The sequence below is a fragment of the Panthera onca genome, chromosome E1, assembly GCF_046562875.1.
Source record: "Panthera onca isolate mPanOnc1 chromosome E1, mPanOnc1 haplotype 2, whole genome shotgun sequence".
Taxonomy (NCBI): Eukaryota; Metazoa; Chordata; class Mammalia; order Carnivora; family Felidae; genus Panthera; species Panthera onca.
Genome location: NC_138352.1, coordinates 23,825,491 through 23,851,919, shown reverse-complemented (window position 1 = coordinate 23,851,919; position 26,429 = coordinate 23,825,491). Strand labels below are relative to the sequence as shown.

General features: G+C 46.6%; 1 protein-coding gene across 1 annotated transcript in view; it reads left to right on the top strand.

The window, feature by feature from the left end:
* The first annotated feature begins 4,584 nt into the window (after positions 1–4,584).
* The window catches only part of HS3ST3A1 (heparan sulfate-glucosamine 3-sulfotransferase 3A1), a 100,703-nt gene continuing 78,858 nt past the window's right edge, over positions 4,585–26,429 (top strand). Inside the window, exon 1 of the mRNA XM_078437730.2 lies at positions 4,585–5,999. Within this exon, the coding sequence (XP_078293856.1) occupies positions 5,401–5,999 (599 nt within the window). The 5' untranslated portion in view covers positions 4,585–5,400. The remainder of the gene's footprint in view (positions 6,000–26,429) is intronic.

The following is a 26,429-nucleotide window of genomic DNA, read 5'->3' as shown; positions in this document are numbered from 1 at the left end:
GAATCGGTCACTGAGCTGGAATCCCGCCCTCCAGTCTCAATGCTGCTGAGAAATCCTTCTCTTGGAGAAATCTTCCTTAAAAAGCCAAGCATTTGCCTGTTGATCTCCACAGATGTCCGATAAAAGTACAAACTCTCAAGAAAAATCACACGAGGCCCTCGGGATCTGGCTCCTGGCTTTCATCTCTGTTGTCATTTCTTGTGTTCCTTCTAGCTCCCCTCCGGTGACTTCCCCAGGCCAAGCCCATGCTTCATTCAGGCTGAAACACGAGCAGGTTACAACACACAGTGCCCTCTCTTGACTCGGCCTTTTCGTGAGGTGCTCTCTGACGGGAATGCCCAGGTCTATTCTTCCCTGGGTCCCTTAGCTCGTCAACACGTCTTTACTGGACATCTCCTTGCACCAAGTGATATGCTAGATGTCCACGGGCACTACTGAGCGATGGCCTTGGGCTCTTTGGGGTGCTTATAGTCTAAGGGGGGGGCATAGCATAAGCTCATACCTTTAATGTTACAAACCCTCATAGAGTCTGTAAGGAAGATAGCTGGGGACTCCAGAGAATCCGTGCCAGGAGACTTGATCAAAATAGGGGTGGGGGAGGGACACAGAAGACATCCTTAAGATGTGTTCCAGCTGATAGCTGAAGGGTGAAGGGGATGCATATTATAGGTAGAGACACCAGGGACGCTGAGACAGGAAGGGGAGCACATAACCAAGAACTGAAAATGAATCTGGTGAACGTGTAGCAAAATATCTGCTACTTCAGTAGAACACAATGCAAATTTGCATGCTAAAGAGTGTGTGCGTGTCTCATCTCATTAAGATTATAAGCTCCTAAGGCTCATGTTTCCCCATTTGCAGGACAGACTCTGCTCTGCCAGATCCATTTTACCCCCTGTTCCAGCCCCAGGAGGAGGTGACTTTCATCTGTTGTATCAATGGGCTCCTGAACTCTCTGGCTTCCATGTTGGTGTGGCCAGTGGGGTTGGAAAGACCTGGAAGGAGGGCCGGGAGTGTAGGAGGGACGGTAAAGGAATGGGGCAATGGAGTGCTATATGCATGTTTTCTGGGGTAAAGGAGGTAACACAGGTCCAGTGAAGCATGCAGGTTCTTTGAGCAGGACCATTTGTGGGTTCATACACATCAATTAGGCTCATTATTACAGATGTCCAAAGGATGCTCTCTGTATTCTCCACACTGCTAGAAAGTCTTAGTATTTTTAAAGAATTATCTAGCTCTATCATCTATCTGTCATCTATATCTACCTACCATCTATCTATTACCTATATATATATCTTTATCTATCATCTATCTCATCTTTTTATCTATCTGTCTCATATATACCTACGTCCACCTCTCTATATGTATTTATGTATACTTATGTATATAACATTATATATAACTTATATATACTTATGTATATATATAGCACATATATTTACGAGTTATATATATATATGTTATATATATATATATATACACTACGATTAGTATATATAAGCATATAGAACTATAAGCTATATATATATATATATACTATAAGTAGTATATATATACTATAAGTTATATATATATACTAATTATATATATAACTTACATATACTTATGTATATAACATTATACAGAAATATATATAAATAATGTATAATATATATAAATAACTGGCCAGTATATTAATCATGGTCATTTCTGGGCCAAAAAAAATTGAAATTTTGGGTATGATTTGTTTTATTCTTTATGCTTTATTGTGTTTTGCGTTTTTTAAAGTTTCTTTTTATGTATTTTGAGAGAAAGAGAGAGGGAGAGAGCACATGCGGGGGAGGGGCAGAGAGAGAGGGAGAGGGAGAGAGAGAGAATCCCAAGTAAGCTCTGCACTGTCAGCACAGAGTCCCATGCCGGGCTCAAACTCATGAACTATGAGATCATGAGCCGAAATCAAGAATCGGACGCTTAACTGACTGGGCCACCCAGGCGCCCCTGGGTGCTGCATTTTTAAAAATAGCTTAAATGATTGCTTTTGGGGCAGGTAGGAGAAAGTCATTTTTAAAGGGATTCCTCACCCTAAAATGTAAATCCACTGTGGGTGCCACATGAGAGAAGGTAAGCAAGTGCCTGTACAGCAGAGTGAACGGGTTTTTGAGATCCAGGGCTGGGAAAGGTCTGAGGGTAAAGACACCAGACGAGGACGCCAGAGCAGGAGTGAGTGCCCACTAGGGAAAATGAAAGAAGCTGGAAGTCGCCAAACATCAACCTCATCTATGTCACTCCCCCTCCCCCACCAGTAGGAGACCAGATTCTGACAGCAAACGCTTTTCCTGGCACAACCTGATCATTTTCAAGGAGTGGCTGTGTGCTCTGCCATGGAAGGACAGGGGAAAGGGAGAAATAAGAAGAAATTGCAACTAAGTCCATTGTACTTGTTTTCATGGCCAGAGAGTCCCGATAACGATTAGCTGGAATTGCTTTCCATTCTAACAAATGCATCTGAGTGGATCAAAGAAAAAGCATTTTCTAAGGAGTTGTGGAGTGGGACTCTCACAAATGTTATCCAGAAACTTTAATCAGGTTTCTGCATGTTTTTTTCCTGATGAGACAAAATGCCACAGTCTTCCCTCCTGCTGTTTTGTCAAAGATCTTTCTTTCCCCGACTGTTTCCCTGAGCTATTCATTGCCTTAGGTGGTCTGGGTCCCAGCAATGAAGCTTGCTTCCTCTGTGAAGGGTTTCCTCCAAAGGACTTTTTCCTTCCAGATTTTTTTATTTCTAATGTACAGAGCCGCCCTAGGTATTGTGAGTGATCCTGAAACTATGTCTCCTAAGTAGGGGAGGTCTTCAATATCCACATAAAGAAAATACCTATGTTTGAAATGTGAAAGCAGAAATGCACGACATTTTAACCTGTTGGAGCCAGAAGGGAATTTGGAGACCATCATTTCCCCAAGGAGGAAACCAAAGCCTGTTTGTCAGCATTTGTGAGACAGCATATGCTTTCAGACTAACTTTAAAATGGTGTTTGATTTTTTAAAATCTTTTTCCCCCCTGAATCGGACCGAAACGTCTAGAGAAAAAGTTCAAAATATATTACAGCTCAAAATAGTATTAAAACTGAACAGGTTTGTCGATATCCAATTTTAGGACACAACGAGACCTCAGACCTTGGTGTTCATCCTTGTAAAAGTTCATTGCTTTAAGGCATCAGAAGCATTATAATAAGCTCTAGGCTCGTTTGTAGAATAGGTTGGGATTGGTACTTCTCAACACAAAACCGTGTCTAGCAAGCCACAAATACCCCCCAAGCTCCACCCAAGCATAGAGTTAGAATCACCAGCTCTTCTTTGGAAGGTCGAGGCGGTCTTCGCTGACTTGCACTTCCAGGGTCAAATAGAGCACGCAGCGCAGGAAGGCAGGCAAGAGGAAGGCTGGAAAGTCCCAGCAGTGGGCAGCAGAATTCCCTGGAAGGCACAGGACGCCGTGCCTGCTGCGGGGCCAGGTTAGCGGGCCCAGAGAGCTGCCTCTGTAATTTACACGGGCTGGTGCCCAGCTGCCAGGCTACCGCCCACACTGCCGGGCGTCCCGCTGAGACCAGGAAGCTAGGAAATCAGCAACAAATCGGAATGGAATAAAAAAAAACCAAAAAACCCTACCTCATGCAGGTTCCACGGGCCACCTCCCTCCATTACACAGCAAGGTGATTTGTATCCCTTCCTGACCTACTCTCAGCGGAACGCGCGAAGAGGATATAGGGTCAGGGGAGGCAAGAGAAAGAGGAAACCGCTGTTTATGGAAGGCAATTGAACTCCTTTACCGAGACGCGTGCGCACACGCGCGCGCGCGCGCGCGCGCACACACACACACACACACACACACACACACGCGCGCAGCAATACAAACAACATAAAAAAAATTCCTTCGTCAAAAGCTGGGCATATGGATTTGGAATCGGAGCTGATTTTTTTTTTTTTATAAACCTCTTCATTTCTCTCCTTGATTCTACTGGCTCATTTCCCAAGAGGTGGTTCCTTTCTCGGTCCTGGGGAACTCTCGATCATCCTAGACGAACACAAGCCAAAACAACCAAAAGCAAAGACGAAATACCGCCCTCGGGAGAAAAGGCTTCGCTCGCCCTTGGCCCGCAACGGACCAACTCCGTAGGTGCAAGTCAAGTAGGAGCTGCTGGGAGGAATTCGGGTCGCCCGAGACAAACGGGGGCGTGGCGAGCAGCGCGGTACGCGCAACTGAAGCCAACAAAACTTCCAGAGGGCCGGGGAGGTGGCAGGGGGCGGGGCGGGGTAGGGGAGAATGTAGGGACACAGGCGGGAGCGGGGACTCGGAGGAGGTCAGTGCTGCGATGGGCTGAGCCGAGTCTGAGAGGTGGCTCGCCGGGTGGAAGTCAGGCCCCCGGGGATCCGGCCGGTCCTAGCTGTCAGTCAGACTCCCCCGGAGCCCCCAGCTCGCCGGAAAGGGGGCGAGGCTGCGGCGGTGCGGGGAGGGGAGGGAGGGCGGAGTGGGGAAGGGGCGTCGCCCCGATCGCCCCCGCCCTCTCCGATGTCATTGGGCCGACGCTGCGGGGTCCGCGCCACCTTTTCTCCATCCCACCCGGTCCGCCCGGCTGCGCTCGTCAGGCGGCTGGTGCGGCCCGGGACGTTGACGTCACCGCCAAGTTTGCTGCCCTCGGCGCCCCACGTGTGGCGGCGGCGGCGGCGGCGACCGCCCGGAGGCGGCGGGGGAGCGTCTGCGAGCGCTGTGGCCGCGGCCGCTGACAGGTCCTGCGCCGCCGGGCTCCGGCACGCCGCACCCAGGTGGGGACCGAGAGCAGTTTGGAGCAGCCGGGAGCGCACAGAAAGGGCGCACGGCTTGGCGCGGGCCTCGGGCTCCCGCTCGGGCAGCGGGACTCGGCGGGACCTCGCAGCGGGGCGCTGAGGGCGCGTCCCGGCGGCCACGGTCACGAAGGAAGAGGCACTGTCGCACGCTGTCGTCTGCATTGCACGGAGCTCCGCGGCCCCGGGGCCTGGAGTCTCTTCCCCGCGACCGAGCGAGGGATGCGCGATCGCTGAGCAGGGATCCAGGCCGGGAGGCCGCTCGGGGCCGGGGCTGAGACGCGCGCCTTCGCCGCCGCCAGGACTCCCCATTCCGGTCACTGTCGCAGAGCGCGTCCCCAAGGCTCAGGACTCGGGAGAGTCTGAGACGATGGTTTCTTAAGCACCGCACCACGTCCCCCTCCCGCCCCCTCGACCGGAGGCAGGGATCCCGCGCCGGGCGCCCGCGGCTACGTCTCCGCGGGGCAGCGCGCACGGCCGCAGGGACGCACGGGCGATGCGGGCCCCCCCGCACGAGGTCGCGGCCCCCGTTGGAGTCCCGGCCTAGCATGGCCCGCGCGCGGCCCGACGTCGCCTCCGGCTAGGATGGCCCCTCCGGGCCCGGCCGGCGCCCACCCCACCCCGGCCGAGCCGCTGTCCCGCAGCATCTTCCGGAAGTTCTTGCTGATGCTCTGCTCCCTGCTCACGTCCCTTTACGTCTTCTACTGTCTGGCCGAGCGCTGCCAGACCCTGGCGGGCCCCGTGGTGCGGCCGTCGGGCGGCGGCGAGGAGGCGGGGGCCCCGGGGCGCGGCGCCCTGGCCGGAGGCCCGAGGGAGCTGGCGGTGTGGCCCGCGGCGGCGCAGAGGAAGCGGCTCCTGCAGCGGCAGCAGCGGCGGAGGCGCCGGCCGCCCGCGCCACGCGACGACGGCGAGGAGGCGGCTTGGGAAGAGGAGCCCCCTGGCCTGGCCGGAGGTCCCGGCGGCTCCGGGGCCGGGAGCAGCGCGGCCGAGGCCCCGCCGGGGGCCCTGGCCCTACTGCTGGACGAGGGCAGCAAGCAGCTGCCGCAGGCCATCATCATCGGCGTGAAGAAGGGCGGCACGCGGGCGCTGCTCGAGTTCTTGCGCGTGCACCCCGACGTGCGCGCCGTGGGCGCCGAGCCCCACTTCTTCGACCGCAGCTACGACAAGGGCCTCGCCTGGTACCGGTGAGCTGGCTCCGGGAGCCGCCGGGGTGGGGGGCGGGGGGCAACCGGGGCTTCGGGTGGGCGAGGTGGGGGGGGGGAACCCCCCTACTCACCTCCCTCCCCATTTTCTGCAGAAGGCAGAGGGTCATCAGTAATTCTTGGGTTCGGGGGTCTCGTTCCCCACCGTGCCTTCTGTTTGCAGGGAGGTAGGTGTTGAGGGGGGCGGTGGGAGGGACATTTTGGCCTTGATGACTTTTTCTTTAGTTTTTGGGATTTCCTTTCCCTCAAACAGCCAATCTTCCTCCTCTTTTTCGTCTGCTCTGCGAAAGTATCCCTGCTGTGGGCTAAAGGGGGGGAGGGGAGTACTTAAGTTAGAAACCTGTTAATCAATTATTAGGCACGTCTTTTACTCCATGCCTTCCCCAAGAAAGCCTGTCTTTATTTCTTCTCTATCTGCCGAACAAACCCCCGTGGCTCACGCTTGGTCTTTGCCATCAGGCATTCATTTCCCTTGACCCTTTGCCAGATCACTGTCCTAGGTGGTAAGTAATCTGGAGACTTAGTAAAAGTGTCAAGAACCTGAGGCTAAGGCTGTCGGGAAATCTATGTCTATGTCCGGGCAGGCAGCGTGCTTTAAGGAAAGGCTTCCTGGATAATAACTTTTGTTCGGAGTGAGGAATGAGTTTTGGAAAGTGTTTTCTATATTTAAAGGGGGAAAAGAGTACCTTGTGTCTTCGGCCTGGCTGAAACTTTTCTAAACATCTTCAAGCACTTCTCTTTACAAATGAGGTAGCCAATTTTTTTTTTTTTTTTTTTTTTTTAAGAAGAAAGACGGGAGGTGGGGGGTGGGTGGGAATGACACTGGTCACATTGTGAACAACTCTCCTAATAAAGTTTAGGAAACAGGTCTGATTCAGATCGTAATCTTAAATTTGCCAGTCTTCTCAAATTTAGACCACCTTTAATAAAGGAATCAGCCAAACTCTAGTAAATCCAAGTGTCTCCTGGATTTTGTTTGCCATAAAATATTGGCGTGTTCTTTTTTTTCGCTGAGAACAAGGAAAAATCGTGTGGCCGGAATTTTCATTTTTTAAAGTGTAATCTATTTCATTAAGTATGCTTTCTTTTTGTTATTTTAACTGAAACAACATTACAAAAGTTATAACACAATTCAGATATATTTCAAAAGTCCACTAAGTAAATAATTCATCTCCAAAACAAAAATGAACACGATCTGACAAGTTTATTTACTTGAGGGGTCATGCATACCCCTCGGATTGATTTCGGGAGCCGAATTTACAGTAATCCAACTCATGAGAAAACATTTGGTCTTAAAAGTCAAGTTCAAACATTAAACACTTTTAAAACAGCAACTTTCCATTTGTTGGAAAGAAAAACAAACAACCTTCCCTTAATATAGAATATATATCATTTAAAATCATCAGCCACTTAAAAAAATCCCCTTGTGTTTCTGACATTTATGTTGTATCCTCTGGGAAGTTCTTATAAAAATGACCTGTTGAATCTGGAAACAACAGGTCCTTCTTTTTAGCACAAAGACTTCTCTGTTTTTTCCATCAAGGACACAAGAAAAAAGTGATTAAAGACCCCTAAAACTCTTATCTGTAGCAGTTTGCATTGAATCGGGCCTTGCACGGTGCTGTAAGTGAACACATTTCAAGCCAACTTCGTGGAACGCCTAAGACAACTTTTGACTCTGAGGTGCCATTAAATATGGTGAAATATGTAGTCCTAAAAACCCTTTATTTTTGTATTGCTGTGTAGCCTTTGTTTCCACAAAGTAGGATGGTTTCTTCTTCCAGAAGTGAGTCCTTGAGGGCACAGTGTCTCTACAGACGTGGATCTTACTTTACGTGAATCTTTCTAAGCTCATGTAAGAGAAGGAAGGTTTCAAGGTAACTAGAAACACAAGTATTAACAAAAGAAAGAGCCGTAAGCTTTTAGGTCACTCTCTCTTTTGGAAACTAGATGCACGCTGTAAAGTAAATCTCTCCTTGGATTGTTTATTTCAGCAGAAGAGTGCTGTGAAGCAATTTACGGTGGTTACAAAAATACAGTAGACTTCATGGTTTGGTGAATTTAATTTTCTAAGTGTTGGAGTAATGTCTTTGTTTTACCATTCGCAATGGTGTTTTATTGGATGCATAAATTTAAGTTTAACTCAATTACGTATAAAAATCTTATTAAAAAAAAAAAACCTCCACCTATGGAGCCAGGATCGTGCGATTAGTTAATGAAATTTTGCCACGGTTCTCTTTGATCTTGTCTCTGAACTTGCGAGTCTGATGTTCATGAGAAAGATTGAAGACAAATATATGTGTATATATGTGTGTATATATATATATAAATCTCTTACGCAGAATGCTACTTACCTATATTAAGTGCATGTTACGGCTTTGTGTTTAGCCCATATTTACAGTTAGGGATTCGGTGAGACCTTCCGGAGCCAGCCCCAAATTTGTAATATGGGATTTCTATCACATACTTCTGTCTCCCCCCACCGCCCCACCTCACTTCCTCCCCACACATGAACAGAAGGAAAACTCCAGTGTTTGCGCCCCGAAGTGAATTATGGAAGAAAAAAAAAACCCTGTAAGATATTTTTTAGATGCTCGTTGAGATGGGACAATCTTGTAAACCCAGCCTTGTTTTTTTTGCCTGGTGAAATCTTTCAGTAGGCCATAATAGTTCGTTGTGGCAGCGCCCCCTACCGTCGTGACAGAAGGAGAGGTGCGTTCCTGTTAGGAAGTTGGAAAAAAACAGTATGGACAATGAGTTTGAGAATTAAAACCACCCCAGCCAGGATATCTCGGTAAATTTCTCTCACTGAGAGAAAACATAAAGTACTTTGTAAATTGCATCCCGAGAATAGTATAATCTGTTTCTCCGTGGGAACAGATTTGTAGTGATGGCAAGAAAATGAAATTTTACTGCAAATCTCTAAAAAAATGGCTTCAGTGGAGTGTTCTGGGGATGAAACTCCACCCTGATGGGGTTTAAAACAACATTCCACATTACTTAATTTAGCAGACATGATATCAGGACAACAAATGTCTGTGGCTTACGTATCATGGGAAAGCAATCCTTTGCAACGAACAGTCTGCGTTTCCATTATAGGGGTGGCGGGTTCGTAAATGAAAGTAGGGAACTGTTTTATTAGCTTTAAAACTTTGGGAGTTTAAGAGCAGGTGAGCTCTTAAACTGGAATGGAATAAAGAGGCCCCCCTCTCTCCCTGTGTATTTCTGCACCAACAAGTTGCGGTTTGTGTGTGTGTGTGTGTGTGTGTGTGTGTGTATGTAAGATAAGAGATACGTATTTATAAAGTATTTAAAGGATGTAGTGTTTAAAGGACTGCGAACGTACATATACGTAACACTTCAGTTTCTGTTAACGCTTCTGTCTCATAGTTTTGGACAAGATAGTAAGTGTCCAGTACCTAATCTCTTATAGCGTATTTCTTTCCTACGCTGTGATGTGTTTTTTTAGTAATACTGGATAATTTGAGCGGAGAAGAATATCACTAAAATATTGTACTCTTACAGGATCCAGGAAGATCAAAGATCACTCAGCTTGTAGTTTAGTAGAAATGAGTTCTTCCCCCGCCTCCCGTCCCCCACTCCCCACCACAGCTTCGTCAAAATTTCAAGTGTTCTGGCCTCTAATGATCAGTGCCTTGTTTTTCAAGTCCCCCGAAGAGGCAGACAGAACAGAGGAACTTTCGGTTCCTATCAGGGGAAACCGGCATTTCTCAGCAGCTGGGAGCAGCTGTAGAGTACCTCCCTGTGCCATTTTCCCCCCTCCCGAGCCACACACCCCTTCTGCATGAAGGGGTGGAAATGAAATTCGAGCCAAGGGAGCTGCGAAGTCTGTGGCCACCCATGCAAGGTCATGTGGACTGAAGTCCAGAGAGGCTCTTCTGTCCTTAGATCGGAGTGAAGAACGCTGAGAAGGGGTGTGGGGTAGGAGGAAAGCGGGAAGACGTTGCTTTGGACCGCGAGCTGAGGGTGCACGTGTACAAGGGGAGGGATGTAATTTCTCTGGCGCATATAGTTCCCGGGGGCTGAGAAGCCACAGTGTTGTCATTTTGTTAGCTGAATGTCTGTACTCTGGGCTTAGCATCCCAGTAGACTGCCCCAGCAGTACCAGTCAGACAGCCTAGTTCGTGTGTGTGTGTGTGTGTGTGTCCACGCGTACGTGCAAAAGCAGACACCTGGTAGGTAGGGAAGGTGATGAAATTGGTAACAGACAAGTTGTTAATTGGGGGGAGGAGCTTCTGGACAAGATCAGACAGCCAGCATATGGAACAGCCTCTTGATGATTGAGTCCAGGCATGAAAAACAACAGCAACAAAAAACACTTAGGTGGTGTAGCCCAGAACTGGAATACTTTGCGGGCGCGAATGCTCGTTTAGAACAATGAGATTTATCACGTACGGATGCGTTTTGTGGATACATTCGATGTGAGATGCATAACTCCTCTTGGATTGAAAACTCCTCCTTGATATGATCTGCTCTCCACTTAGAAAGAAAGCCCTGGGGCCAAAATATTTGTCTCTTCTACGTAAGTCTGTTGATCGGCCCGGGAAAGGATAGATGCCAGGTCTGTATTTTGGAGGGGTCATGGGAATAAAACAATAAGCCTGTGCAATTAACGACATCAGGGGCCGACCTGCCACAGACCAGATGCTCACATTGTGAGGAGACCGTCACAGAGTTGCTACAATATTAACAACGAAGGGCCTCGCATCTCTAAGGGATGCATTCGAACAACTGTAAATCGCAGTTACCATGGTCAGATTGCCGGGCTCCGTTGGGAACTTCACACACGTAGCGCTTTCCCTTGGGGGAGGGGACATCCTCTTCCACCCAAGTAATGGTAACTTGGCTGATAGAGAGCGTCCTCTCTTGGTACGTTTCCCGGTGATGTCCGCCTCCACGCTTTTGGAAAATTGGTTTCTGCCGAGGGGATGAGTTAACAGTGGTGAAAACGAGGTTTATCATTAAATCTGTGCCTTTAATATGTAATGGGAGTCATGTTGTAACTACGGGCGTGTAGAAGGAACATCTTAAAATGTTTGATAGCACATTCGCTAACTGGACACAGTTGAGCCCTCTCTGGGGGGTGGGGGATAGTGATACAGTTGGTAAGATAAACTGATGTGAAACCAGAGCTTAGAAATTGGGGAAGCACTGCGTTCAGTGCCCCCTGAAACCTCTTCCCAGTTGCTCGCCTCTGCTCCTGCGGTCGTGAGTACCATGGCCGTGACCGTTAACATGCGCCCTGTGATCACTTGAGGACCGTATTCCAAAAGTTCAGATTTGACCTGTTTCAGAACCCGTCAGACGACCGTGCGTGTCAGAAAAGAGGAAGCGTTCATTACGAGTGAAATTTAGTGCTTGCCGTTACGCGCGGGACCCTCTTGCACAGCCGAAAAAGAAAATCAGTGGAGAGCAGCCCACGATGAAGGTGACATCTGGTGCCACCTAGTGGGAGGGAGAGTCTGCAAGGGACCCAAGCCGCTGAACCTGGGGAGAAAAACCTCCCTTACCAGAGAGTAAAGTGCAGTCTTAATTAGGGGAAGGGGGGGGGGGGTGCGGGTCGCCTTTAGGTAGCATCTTACAGCAAGGATGGTCTGTTGGGCGTGGCTGAACAGTGTTTTTTTGCCTGTCTGCCTGAGCTCGCTCCTTTCAGGCAGGGGGTTGATCCTTTGGAGAGAAATCAAAGAGACTTGCCTTCACAATAAACCTGAGAAACAAGATATAAGTGATTAGGAGATTTATATTGGAAACGTGCATGAGTGAAACGGGATGCCTGGTGCCCCAGATTAGTTTGGTTAGTGTGTTTTTTTCCCCCTCCCTTTCTGTAAGCCAGCTTCAAATGAAAATACTTCCAGATGATTTTAGTTCAACAGCAGTGATGCAGGCGTATTCCTTCCCCCGAGCCGTCCAGGAACAGGCACCACACAGAAGCCTGTTTCACCCCGATTCCACAGACACACTGTGAAGATCCTGCCCATGAGGGACAGTTGCACGGGAAGATGATTTCAGGGTCCCAATGGGAGAGCCCTTCCTGTGACTGCAGCCCGGTGCCTGGGGAGGATGGAAGCGGGGGGGGGGGGGGGAGAGGGGTGGGGGTCAGGTGAAAGTAAGGCAGGGGGGAGGGGAAAAATAGGAACATTAGAGCGGAGAGATTGGCAGACCCCAAGTGTAGCCAGGCGATAATGTTAACACTGCCTTGTATCACGTGGAGATCACACGCCCCCTGGTATGTGGCAGCAAGGAGGGCACCTCACCTGTGGGGATATTCTTCCCCCAAATCCCTAATCCCAGTCTAATGAGAAAACATTGGACCAACCCAAATGGCAGGGTAGCTACAAAGTAAATCCCTGACCACCGGTATTTTTTTTTAAATTTTTTTAACGTTTATTTATTATTGAGAGACAGAGAGACACAGATCGTGGGCAGGGGAGGGGCAGAGAGAGAGGGAGACACAGAATCCGAAGCAGGCTCCAGGCTCTGAGCTGTCAGCACAGAACCTGACCTGGGACTCGAACTCGCGAACCGCGAGATCATGACCTGAGCCGCGAAGTTGGACACTTAAGTGACTGAGCCACCCGGGTGCCCCAAAGGTATTCTTAAAAAAATAATCAAGATCATGGGGTTCCTGGAAGGCTCAGGCAGTTAAGCATCATGACTCTCGATTTCGGCTCAGGTCACGATCTCACGGTTTGTGGGTTCGAGCCCCGTGTCGGGCTCTGTGCTGACCGTGCGGAGCCCGCTTGTGATCCTCTCCCTCCTCTTCTCTCTGCCCCTGCCCTGCTCATGCTTTCTCTCTATCTCTTTCTCAAAACAAATAAAGTCAAGACGGTGAAAACCAAAGACCGGTAAACTGTCACAGATCAGAGACTAATCACCAGTGAGTAAAAACAGTGCGGGACCTGATTAGATCCTGTTGGAGGAAGGACGTTGGTGGAAAAGCTGGTGAAATGGGTATTGCGCGTGTTTAGGTTTCGTTCATGGAATTAGACGAAGATTAATTTCTAGTTTTGATCACCGTCGTAGAGTCATGTAAGATGATCACCTTGGGATCTGGGTGGAGGGGTATCTGAGGATTCGCGGTGCTATTATTTGGGAGCAGTTTTAACATCCCAAATTACTCTAAAACCAAAGGATGCCCGACAGCATCCAGGGATAAAGGCTTCTACTCCTTCGCACGCCAGCTCCCTTTTGTGCCTTCCTCCTTCTTTCCTTCCGAAGGCCCCCGGCACAGCCCTGCCAGCTTCTCCCCTGCACTGCCAGCACCTGTTGCTTCCAGACATGCTGATCTTTCTCTCGGCTTATTCCGTAGTAAAATTGGCTCACGGCTCCCCTCCTACTCTCTTGTCCCTGAAACAGACACAGAGACGGTTTTGTTTTTCTTTCTCTCTCTCTCTCTCTCTCTTTTTCTCTAATGCCTGGCACATGTAAAGTGAAGAAGGCGTGAAAAGTCACCCACCCTGACCGGATCCTCGTGCTGGAGAGCAGAAACTTTGATGTAAAGGACAAGGTTTTTGAGAACACAAAGAACTGAAGGAGGGGTCAGAGGAAAATCAGTCTGGGGCATCTGGGTTTTTTTTTTTTGTTTTTTTTTTTTTTGCTACAATGTAGGAGGAGCGGTTGTGGGGGGTTAGAAAGCTGGTTATGGGGTGGACCCATGGCACTGTGGCTCGTGGCTCGAGGTGACAGCACAGCCCCCATTTTCTTGACCAGCTTCCCTATTCTATCTGCTTGCTTGACCTGGTGCTTTCCGCCTTTGATTTAGACACTGGCTTTGGTTAGTGGCTTATGAGACCAGCCACTGGGAGCAAAACAGACGTGGAATGACCACAGAGTTCACGGACGAGGAAGGATCGGAGAAAATCCAACTTCTGGAGTGCTGGAGAACCCGGACCAGGGTGTCCTGGGTGGTTCTTCCCGCCGGGGCTGCTGAGCCCGGTGCCACTGTCCGTTTGGACTCCCATGTCCAGCCCAGGTGACAGGCTGGCATTTTCTGCTTCTGTTTTTAACACACAGTTGTGCGTCTGAGATTCTGGTTTGACACAGTAATGAAGATCTCCTTCGAAACGTTTCCTTTGATATTTTTAACAACTGTAAAAATAGTTTTATCCACGTTACGTTTTGACTTAAGCAAAACAAAACAACCTCAACTGCATCTCAAGAACTTAGTGTTTCCTTTTAATCATCCCTCACTTATCTTTATCAGATCAGTTTTACGAGCCTGTTTTGTGCAAAGGACAGGCTACTCATGCTGACGTAGATAAAATAATTTTTGTGGTTTAATTCCTTACTTGTTTGGCTTTTTTCCATCTCAGTTGTATATACTTTTCTTTATGCATCTTGAACCTTAAAAAAATTTTTTTTAAACGTGTATTCATTTTTTTGAGAGACAGAGACAGAATGTGAGTCCCGGAGGGGCAGAGAGAGAGACAGAGACAGAGACAGAGACAGAATCCGAAGCAGGCTCCAGGCTCTAAGCTGTCAGCACAGAGCCTGACGAGGGGCTCAAACTCACAAACTGAGAGATCATGACCTGAGCCGAAGTCGGCTGTTTAACCGACTGAGCCACCCAGGTGCCCCATCTTGAAACTTTTTTTAAATTTTTTAAATAGCAAAATATTTTAACCCTGATGAAATATATCATTTTAGTCTCTCTTTCATTTATTTCTGCTCTGATCTTTGTTACTCTCTTTCTTCTACTAACTTTGGGCTTAAGTGGGTTTTTTCTAGTTCCTGGTGATGTCAAGTTAGGCTGCTCATTTGAGAGCTTTCTTTTTTTTCCAGGGTAGTTAGGCGTTTGTGGCTATAAACGTCCCTCTTAAATCTGTTTCAGGAGCATGTTGTTCAATCTCCACATATTTGTGAGGTTTCCAGTTTGCCTCTTGTTATTACCTGCTGGTTTCATGTGATTTGGTCGGGAAAGATACTTGATAGGGTTTCAGTCTTCCTAAATTTGTTGATACTTGTTCTGTGGAGCAGCAGGTGATCTGTCCTGGAGAATGTTCTACGTGTCCTAGAGATGAAATGTGTGTTTCTGGTGCTGTTGGGTAGAATGGTCTGCGTGTATCTGTGAGGTCCATCTGGTCTAAAGTGTCGCTCAAGTCAATGTTTGTTCCCTCTGTGATTTTCTGTCTGGATGATCTATTGCTAAAAAAAATTTTCAAATATTTATTCACTTTTTGAGAGACAGTGTGAGAGGGGGGTAGGACAGAGAGAGAGAGGGAGACACAGAATCTGAGCAGGCTCCAGGCTCCGAGCTCTCAGCACAGAGCCCGATGGGGGCTCCCACTCAACGAACCTCAAGATCATGACCTGAGCCGAGGTCGGACGCTTAACCGACCGAGCCACCCGAGCTCCCCATGGATGATCTATCATCTTAGACGAAAGGTAACCATAGCCACTTGGGGTGCGGCTTCACCCTGTTGCTGAATGGTCTGCTGCGTGTAGTCTGAATATTTTATTAATGTGGTGACTAATATTGGGGAGATCATGTCACCGTTTGCTTTTTAGAGATCAGGAAACAGAGACCCAGAAAGGTGAAGTAACTTGCCCAAGGTCTTCTAGCCAAGTGAATGGTAGACCAGTGCTGGATCCGGGTCTGTCTACCTCCCGCGTGTCACTGCTTTGCCACTGGGGTAATCTGTCATGTTCTCAGGATTGCTCTGTGTGGTTCCTGCCCAGACAGCAAGCCATCAGTGGCTGACAGCTTGTGGGTCAAGGCTGCTCCAAACTGGGCAATGTAGGGGCACCTGGGTGGCCCGGGTGGCGAAGGGTCCGACTCGATTTCAGCTCAGGTCATGATCTCACGGTTCATGAGTTTGAGCCCTGCATCGGGCTCTGTGCTGACAGTGCAGAGTCTGCTTGGGATTCTCTCTCTCCCTCTCTCTCTGCCCCTACCTTTCTCTCTCTCTCTTTCAAAAAAATTAAAAAAAAAAAAAAAAAAGATTGGGCAATGTATCAGCATAGTTGAAAAAGTAAGATTTTAAGGGTAATTATATATCCTTGTGAGTGTTAGCCTGTATGGAATAACTTAAAATCACTTGTGTTTTTTCTCGGCTTCTCTTCCTCTCTCTTTTTAAAAAGTAATTTGATCACAGAATTCATCTTATTGAGCATATATGAAGTCCTGGGGGCGCCGGGGTGTTTCATTCGGTTAAGCGTCCAACTCTTGATTTTGGCTCAGGTCACGATCTCACGGTTCACGAGTTCCAGCCCCGTGTTGGGTTCTGCGTTGACAGCTCAGAGCCTGGCACCTGCTTTGGATTCTGTGTCTCCTCTCTCTCTCTCTCTCAAAAATAAACGTTAAAACAAAACAAGACAAAAAACATCCTGGGCCATTCAATGGATTTTTCTCCCCATCCACTAAAAACGACCAGTATCCGTGAAAACAACTCTTAACTATTACGTGGCCCCAATGAGCCAGTTTCCTCCTACGCTGCCGTGTGGGAAAGCCAAAATGCTGTCGGAAACACAGTCAGAAGGCTTCTCCCTGCTCCTAGAAATTGGGGCCAGCCGAGCTGGTGGCTGTGCCCAGTTGCTGGCGTTACCAAGCGGTGCTTTGCTCTGTTTCCCTGCAGGCACCCCCCTCCCCTGGACGTGGCTGTGTCACTGCCGAAGCCCACTCTCACTCTTCTGTGCTTGCATCTTTTGATTGGCGTTCCTTTTTTAATTCTTTGAGGTATGCTAGTCCTCCCAGTCAGGGCACAGCCCAGTTGTTACCCCACAGCACTGTCCTGTCCGTCTTCGTTATCGTTGTTATCAATAACCGTCATCTAATTGCTTTCCTGGCAGCTGGTCGTTACCAGTCCCCAAGCCCTTTGCTGTAGTGGTCAGGTCATTCATTGCTGCATAAGACATGGTTGCTGATTCACATTTCCATTGGTTCGAGCCAGATAGGATCATAAACTCTGAAGGATGCTGGCGTTCGATGGTATCCGAGAGATTAAGATGGTCTTTGGTTTATGGAGAAAGCGAGGTGCCTCGCTCAAGGTTCAGCTAAATAGGAAGCCAGGGGTTCTAATTCCCAGGGTAGAATTCTGCAGAATAAAATTACAGACTCCAAATGATAAAAATTCCACTTGGGAAGTTTTGCAACAATGACAAAATATTAAAAATATTCCAGAGAATGGAACAAGTCACATTTTTTTTTTTCCTCCTCCCAGAATGGGTGAATTAAAGCATCGAATTCACCTGAGTCAGCGGTCAGGACGTCTTTAAATGTCTGCTTTTCATCTCAGATGTCTTCCCCCACATTTTGATGCATATAGATTAGGGGACCCAGCTAGGATGACTGGCCTATGGGTTCTCGTCAGTAACTTGTGTTTTGTGGACGTTGCCTGCTTGTAAAAGATTAGTGGGGGAAATCCAAGTACAGACAGGTAAAAGTTTGCTTTCTTTCTTTTCTTTTTTCTCTTCTCTTCTCTTCTCTTGTTTGCTTTTTCTCTCCTGAGTGCTCAGAGTAGGAAGTAATCAATCAGATTATGGGAATAAAATTCCTTTTCCCTGTTTCAGCGTTTTTACTTGGAGTAAGTCTCTCTTTTCAATAAGAAATAGCCAAAGTACCAAGCTGGGTAGAAGGACAAAGTCAAAAACGGTGTGTTTGGTGCTGTCATAAATCTTTATAGATTCTCACGAAGTTCAGGTGTTTATAAAGAGAGAACTGGATTAAGCAGTTAACTAAAGTGACATCCTTGGAGCTAAACATTGGGCTTCCTCACCTTTCCAGACCGAGGCCACGTTTGCTGTACTGATGGTTTGAAAAGCTCTGGCTGTAGGATGATGCTGCAGAGATGAAGTTACTTCGTTTCCCCAGCAAAGCTTTTCAGTAAACAAAATCTGGCGTCTGTTTTTTTGATTTTTTTTTTTTTAATTTCCTGGCGGACTCTAATTATTCCTGTAGTTTCTTTCATCAAATGCTGTGGTTGCTTTTTTTTTTTTTTTTTTAAGAAATAAAAGCTACTTGTTTTTCTTTCTAATGAGCTCTCACTCTTTCTTCTTAGTGTGGGAGGATTTGGGATTACAAAAGTATCTGTTAAAAAAGCCCTACCCCCAACCCAGCGGGTCTACTAGAATGCCCTGGGAGGGTTTAATGATGGAAACAAAACAAATTGGATCTGTTTTATATTTATCTTGGGGGGGAAGTCATGGGGAGCTAATGCCTGTGATGGGGTGGTGGAAATTCTTGGGATTTTCAGGTGCATTTGCCCTGTGGCAAAGGGTGGTGAGTTGCATTGAAATAAGCATTGAAGAAATTACTTCTCAGCTCTAGCTCATTGTTATTATCAAGTAAGAAAGTAGACTCATTATGGCCATGCCCTCGGATGTTTCAAAAGAATCTTGGACTCTTGATTAAAAAAAAAAAAAAAAAATACTGGGAAATAATTTAATCATAATGAAAAACCCGAAGCAATGCTAAAAACAAAATTCTGCGTGGGTGAAGCAACTCAGTCTCATCTGAAGGTGAAACGTAGCCTCTGGTCTGTGGTGAAGACCAGAGTATTTGTTAACAGTGGCCCCCGACGTAAAAAAATAATTGAAAAATTCTGACGAGTGTGAACTGAAGTCCTGTTTGAAAAGTCCAAAAAGAATGTGTTTTCGGGGTTCCTCGAGAAACTAAATGGGAGGTTCCAGGCTGCAGATTCATCATCTCTGTTTTTCAACCTTGTATCTCCAGGGCCGGAAGCTCTCCTTCTGCCTAAGACATTCTTTATTGGTTTATTTTATTTTATTTTTTAATTTTTTTTATTTTAATGTTTATTTATTTTTGACAGAGAGAGAGAGAGAGAGAGAGAGAGACGGAGCATGAGCGGGGGAGGGGCAGAGAGAGAGGGAGACACAGCATCTGAAACAGGCTCCAGGCTCTGAGCCATCAGCACAGAGCCTGATGCAACTGCAACTCACGGACTGTGAGATCACGACCTGAGCCGAAGTCGGACGCTCAACCGACTGAGCCACCCAGGCGCCCCTCTTTATTGGTGTAAAGAAAAACTGACCCTTAGGCCAGAGGTCAGCCTCCTCCCCCCCCCCCCCCCCCCCCCCCCCGGAAAAGGCCAGGTAGTAAATATTTTAGGCTTTCTGGGCTCTCAGGTCTCAACTATTCAGCGCTGCTTCTGTAACAGAAAAGCAGCTTTAGCCAGTATGTAAATGAATGGGCAGGGCCGTGTGCCAATAAAACTTTATTTAGCAAAATAGGCTTTTGGCTCCCTGGCTATGGATTGAAGACTTCTAGGGGAAGCTGAGGGCTTCAAACCTGCCGATTTCCCTTTCTTTACTTATCTTGCTCTCAGGTGAGTACCCCCACCCCACATTCATTGCAAGCGTCTTGAACACATGATGCAGAAGTAACCTTGCACTTGAGATACGACTCAGATAGAGGACCTCCTTGTGGTTGTGTAACAGCAGAATAGTTCACCCCAGAACAACATGGCAGCGACCTGTGGGAACTTTTTGAAATCTGTGGATTTGTTCGGGATGGTGGCATTTCATGTCAAGGGGATTATACGCTCAACTACACGCATTCTATTTTGGAAGAGATACCCTATGAAAACAAATCAAAGCAGCCTTTGGGCATCTTAATAATCCATTTTGAGGTTTCCTTGACTTTGTACTTGAGTGCGTGATTGGTTTATAGATTTTCCCTTGCACCTCCATTTTCTCTTTTGTGTTATGCCTGGGCCTTCTATGAAGCATTTGAAAGGAGTCACGGGTGACACAAGGAGGTCATACTTATCCCCTGATGGATCACCATTATGAGGAACAATCCCACTATGTGGTTTAATTCAACTTTGTCTTTGTAGAAGGGGGGTGAGACATCATGTCGGGAAGCAAGCACGGGGAAAGAGTTTTGAGGGCTAGTAAGTGGCATGTTTGAGGGGTTTTCTTCTAGAGCAATACTGTCCAATAGAAATATAATGGAAACCACATATGTCATTTTAAATTTCCTAGTGGCCACCTTATAAAAAGTAAGACCGAAGGGGCGAAATTAATTCCAATAACGATTTAGATTGAAAGGCGGTATGTCTGAAATACAGTGATTTCAACAGATAATCAAAAACACATTCTCGAGGAGACATTTTGCATTTTTCATGCAGCATCTTCCAAATCTACACGTTTTATGCTTGCAGTGCATCTCCATTCTGACTAGCCACATGTCATACAGTTTGAATGGCCCCGTGAGGCCAGTGGCCACCATATTGGACGGCATAGCTCTGGAAGCCGGGCCGGGGTAGGGGGAGAGGGCAGTGAAGGCTTTCAGCAGAGGACTGATCCTACAGACCGCCTTTGGTTCTGCTGTGGACACCTAATCCCAGGTGGCATAAGAGGACTAGAACAGGTAGACCGAGCTGTGTGGCTGTCTCAGAGTCTAGAAGATGGATGAAGGAGGCTTGAACTAGAGCACAGCAGTGGGCGTGGGTAAATGGGAGAAAGATTTGCTGGAAGTTTTGGTAGTAGGAATTATAAAACTTCCCGTGGAATTCTAGGCATGAGGGAGGCAGGAGAAATTGGAGAATCTTTGAAGATTGCTAGCTCAGGTTTATTTATCAATAACTGTGACTGTGGTAGGGAGCACGGAAACACCAGGCACCATCGAGAACAAACAACTTAGACGTGTCTTAGGCGTGAAATGGAAAGGGCTTTTGGGGTAAGCTGGAGCTCGTGAGTGAGGTCAGCCTTGGGAGCATGTAAGGCATGATTGTTGAGATTTTGCCAGCTGTCACAAAGCTGAGACGTGACAGTGTATAGCAGGCACAAGGAAGGGGGGAGAAGAGAGCGGGACCAGGAAAACATGTTTATATTTTTGCCCCAAAGGAATATAGTTTCTATAGTTTATGTCATGCACGTAGAAGTGTTTAGAGGGAACAGGACTCATGTTTATAATTTGTTTTGGAACACGGTAAAAAAGAGAGGATGAATTGGGTGGAGGGATGGATAGATAATGTGGTAATACAAATATAGATTCTTTAAAAAAATTTTTTTTTAATCTTTATTTACTTTTGAGAGAGAGAGACAGACACAGAGACAGAGCACAATCGGAGGAGGGGCAGAGAGAGAGGGAGACACAGAATCCAAAGAAGGCTCCAGGCTCTGAGCTGTCAGCACAGAGCCCCATGTAGAGCTTGAACTCGTGAACCGATCGTGACCTGAGTGGAAGTCAGACACTTAACCAACTGAACCATGCAGGCGCCCCTAGGTTCTTTTTTTAATTTAAATTCAATTTAGTTAACATACAGTGCCGTATTGGTATCAGGAGTAGAATTTGGTGATTCATCATTTACAAGTAACACCCCAAGCTCATCCCAGCAGGTGCCCTCCTTAACGCCCATCACCCATTTAGCCCATTCCCCCCCCGCCAGTACCCCTCCAGTACGCCTCAGTCTGTTCTCCATACGTAAGAGTCTCTTATGATTTTTAAGGAAAATACAGATTGAGCATTTGGCTGGTGGGCAAAGGGTGTTTCTTTTTTGTACAATTCCTTCCAGTTTTTGCCGTGTTGAAAATTTTTATAATAAAATGTTGGCGGCAGAGGGGAAGAGTTTTAAGGTCAGTGTTATCAAATGTTGTATAAAAAAAGCAGGGGGCACCTGGGTGCCTCAGTCCATTAAGTGTCCGACTTCGGCTCAGGTCATGATCTCACGGTTCGTGAGTTTGAGCCCCGCGTCGGGCTCTGTGCTGACAGCTCGGAGCCTGGAGCCTGTTTCGGATTCTGTGTCTCCCTCTCTCTCTGACCCTCCCCCGTTCATGCTCTGTCTCTCTCTATCTCAAAAATAAATAAAAACGTTTAAAAAAAAATTAGAAATACACAGGGAATGTAAATGAACGTCCCCCGTGTGTCTGTCTCCTGCTTCTTGCCTGGACCGGGGTCAGCCAGTGGGGTCTTCAAACATGCTTTATGACCATTATAGTGGGTCATCCATGTAGATAAAACTGCCCTGTGTGAAAGGAGGGCTTAAAACGTGTTTAGTGGGCTTTTATCTGGGTTATTGCATTTGTACAACCTGCTTTCTGCCCCGATGTGATTACTAATGTGCAGTGACTTGATCGACAGTTTTTTTGTCTTTTTTTTTTTAATCAGAGGGCTTTAGCTAGGACTTTTTTTTTTACCGGATGCTTGAGGCTTTCAGCATTAATTATCGACACAAGTAGTGTCTGCTATGCCTGTTTTCTTGAAAACTTTAGCCAATTTTCAAGGCAACGCTGCACCAGCCTATCCTAAATTCCCCTGCAAGTGTGCAAAGGAAAATTAACTTGCCTTAAGAGCGTTTATCTTTTGGGGCACCTGGGGGGGTGCTCAGTCGGTTGAGCATCCAACTTCGCCTCGGGTCATGATCTCTCGCGGTGCATGAGTTCAAGCCCCCCATCAGGCTCGCTGCTGTCAGCTCAGAGCCCATCAGAGCCCACTTCGGATCCTTTGCCTCTCTCTCTCTCTCTGTGCCCCTCCCTGGTTGCACTCTCTCGATAATAAATAAACCTTAAAAAAAAAAAAAAGAGCATTTATCTTTTGAACACTCGCTTGGAAGTTCCATGAGAGAAGGCAGAAATTTAACTGCAATTGTGTTTTCTTCTTCTATCATCAGCACTGAAATTTTTTTTTTTAAGTTTCAACCATAAAATATTCTTTCATCAGCGACCTCTCATTTCTTCACTATGAACACCAAGGATCAGACATTCCTTATTCTGCTACTGATCCTTTCCTCTCTCCCTAGAGGGGAGAGGGTACAGAGCCCAGAGGAGAAAACGATGAAAAGAGCAAGGGGGCTCGAGTCGAAACAAAGACCTGCATGAAATCTTTACACATTTAATATCCTGATTGAGATAAAGCCAGCCACCATATGTGGCCTCTGCATGTATGTGACAGAACATGACAGCGTTTCTTTGGATGTCCAGACACCCTGCATAATGACAGCAGAGGAGAACGTAGAGACCCAGAAGGGAAAATGAAAGAAACAGCAGCACTGGACAGATGCTTCGGAGGGCCACCAGTCACCGGGCGAAGGGACCGCCACCAAGGGGAGCGGGATGTAAAAGCAGACACAGGCCTTGTGCATGGCCAACCTTGGCATTTCCAGCAGAAGCCTCTGGAGACGCTTTGGCGTCCTGAAATTCTCAGCTGCAGAAATGTCGTTCCTGCCCCTCTGTGTCTGTGTCCCCGATCACATGCCTTTTCCCTGCAGCCATGGGTTTCCAGTAAATTTCCCGAGACCCTCAGTTTCTACCATAATTTTTTCCCCTTGCTCTTTTTTGAAAAGAAACATGTCCCCCTGTTTCTGGATGCCGAATGGCTGTGCTGTCTTTCGTAGGAATTTAAGTCATCCGCTTCTACAAAAATTAGCAAATGGTAGAATCTCACGAACTGTGCGGTCTCTTTACACGTTATCAGAGCGCGTGCCCGGGGTCACTCTACGTGGGGATGCTAGTTTAAAAAAGTAAGGCGTTCAGAAACATGGCTGGTATCTCAGATACTGTTTCTGATAATAGATGATTGATCTCTCAGGGGGAGGAAGCATGAAAATTGTTAATCAAATGGTATATTGTGGGAGCAGTGCTCTGTAAGTGTAAAAGGTGATTGTTAGAAAATGCTTAGAAATCCATGGGATGTTGAAGGTTCCGCGTGTAACCCCTTGATTGTGTAGCAAACCACCTCAAATGGATAAATTATAGTTTGGCTCTGTTTTCACAAGCATGTTTCACCTGCATGTGTAAGAAAATCAAATAGGAAGGCCTGGCTGGCTCAGTCGGTTAAGCATCTGACTTTTTTTTTTTTTTTCTCCCAATATATGAAATTTATTGTCAAATTGGTTTCCATACAACACCCAGTGCTCATCCCAAAAGGTGCCCTCCTCAATACCCATCCCCCACCCTCCCCTCCCTCCCACCCCCCATCAACCCTCAGTTTGTTCTCAGTTTTTAAGAGTCTCTTATGCTTTGGCTCTCTCCCACACTAACCTCTTTTTTTTTTTTTTTTCTTCCCCTCCCCCATGGGTTTCTGTTAAGTTTCTCAGGATCCACATAAGAATGCAAATTGGTGCAGCCGCTCTGGAAAGCAGTGTGGAGGTTCCTCAGAAAATTAAAAATAGACCTACCCTATGACCCAGCAATAGCACTGCTAGGAATTTACCCAAGGGATACAGGAGTACTGATGCATAGGGGCACTTGTACCCCAATGTTGATAGCAGCACTCTCAACAATAGCCAAATTATGGAAAGAGCCTAAATGTCCATCAACTGATGAATGGATAAAGAAATTGTGGTTTATATACACAATGGAATACTACGTGCCAATGAGAAAGAATGAAATATGGCCTTTTGTAGCAACGTGGATGGAACTGGAGAGTGTGATGCTAAGTGAAATAAGCCATACAGAGAAGCATCTGACTTTTGAGTTCGGCTCAGGTCCCGATCTCACAGTTTGTGGGTTCGAGCCCTGCATCTGGCTCTGTTCTGGCAGCACAGAGCCTGCTTGGGATTTTTTCACTCCCTCTGCCTCTCTCTCTCTCTGCCCCTCCCCTGCTCAAGGTCTTTCTCTGTCTCTCAAAATGAATAAACATTAAAAAATTAAAAAAAAATAAGTAATAGTTCATTTAGACAACTCTATTAGTATATTGGCTTGAACATGTGAATTATGTCTACCCGTTATCATAATATGCCAGCATCATTTGAAAGGTTTGGGTGAAATCATTGCCCTTCAAAACAGGAAGTTCTTAAAAATTGGAAAGTAAGTAATCAGATGTGTAAGCAATTTCAGTATATTGATCTGGACATCTGACTTCTATATGCTTATCAGACTTTTGTAGAATATGTTAGCTTAGTGGTGAAGGCTTGGGCAACATCATTTTCCTTGAAAACAGAAAGTTCTTTTTCTTCCTCCCCAAGGCCTCTAAAAATCTGAACTATTGAACTCAGATCTGAGTAATGATGTACTATACTTTGCCAAATGAGTCGCTTCCCCTTTTATAACATCCATCAGAAAAAAAGGAAGTGTCCAGTCAGACAAACTGTTTCCCAGGAAAGGCCTTTTTGTGTATTTGCTGAAGTCAAGGTAATTTTAAAATCAGAGGAAAACTTGATATTGTTCTCCGGTGACATTCAGGAAGTGAAAAGGATTGAGTCTGTGGATTCTGTTCTATCGGCACAGAGATGGTAAGACAGCAGTCGAAGGAAAGAAGTGTCTTCCATAATCAGAAGAAAGTAATTTGGACTATTTCACGGCATATGTTCATATAAAAATGACAGAGATAAGACATGTTTCACATGTTTGCGGTTGTTTAAGATGCTGCCCCAACAAAACACAAAATGTGTTCTAAATGTTATTTTGGGGGCTTTTTTTTTGTTTGCAAAATGTGAAATATTTAGGCTCAGAATGGCGTGATTGGATTTACTGTTATTATATTCAGTTCCTGTTTGGAATTTATGGAGCCTGTACTAAATCTCAGCCCTTTGGGACGTGAACTCCTTTACTCTTCATCCAAAAATAAATACCTTGTTACATTTAGAGAAAAACAGCACCCTCTCATAAAATCTCATCATTAGCATTGGGAATGACCTCCGGGTCATCTAGTCCAATTCTTATCTGATAGACGGAAGTTTCTCAAAACAGCTTCATAGCTATTCTAATCATCAAGTAGTGCTTTTGAGAGATGTCTCCAAAACACTGATCTAACACAACTTCTTTGCAGAGCGAACTATTAAGTCATCTGTTGTTTCTTTTGCCTACTGGGTGCCAGGCAGATTCACATCTATTTATTCTTCGTTCATGGGACTCGGTGTTCTGAGACCCTGCGGAGTGTGTAGACGAATGTATTACAAATGTTTCATTAGCTCCTATTAAAGCTTATTTACTTGTTAGAAAGAGAATGCAGTCAGTTCTGCGGTCAGGCTTGTTTTGAAAGCACGAATGTGTCCCAACGGAATTAATGCATTAAGACGCCGGTCAGTTAAGCATCTGACCATTTACAAAACAGGGGCACCTGGATGGCTTAGTAAACTAAGCGTCACTTCCCTGGGTGGCTCAGTCTGTAAAGCGTCCTACTTTAGCTCAGGTCACAATCTCACAGGTTCGTGAGTGGAGCCCCACATCGGGCTCTCTGCTGTCAGCATGGAGCCTGCTTCAGGTCCTCTGTCCCCCTGTCCCTCTGCCCTTCCCGTGCTTGCATGCTCTCTCTCAAAAATAAACATAAAAAAAAAAAAAAAAAAACAAAAAAACCAACCACTGTGGGGTTGAGAAGCCCAGGATCTAGTCCTGGCTTTGACATTGATGAGTGAACTTAAACTTGACTTCCCTGTGGCCGAATTCCTTCTTCTGCAGAATTACATCAAACGAAGGGATTTCTGTTCCCTTGTCCTAAAACTGTGCTGTTCCGCATGTATTCTGTAATGTGCTGTATGAATATAGGCTGAG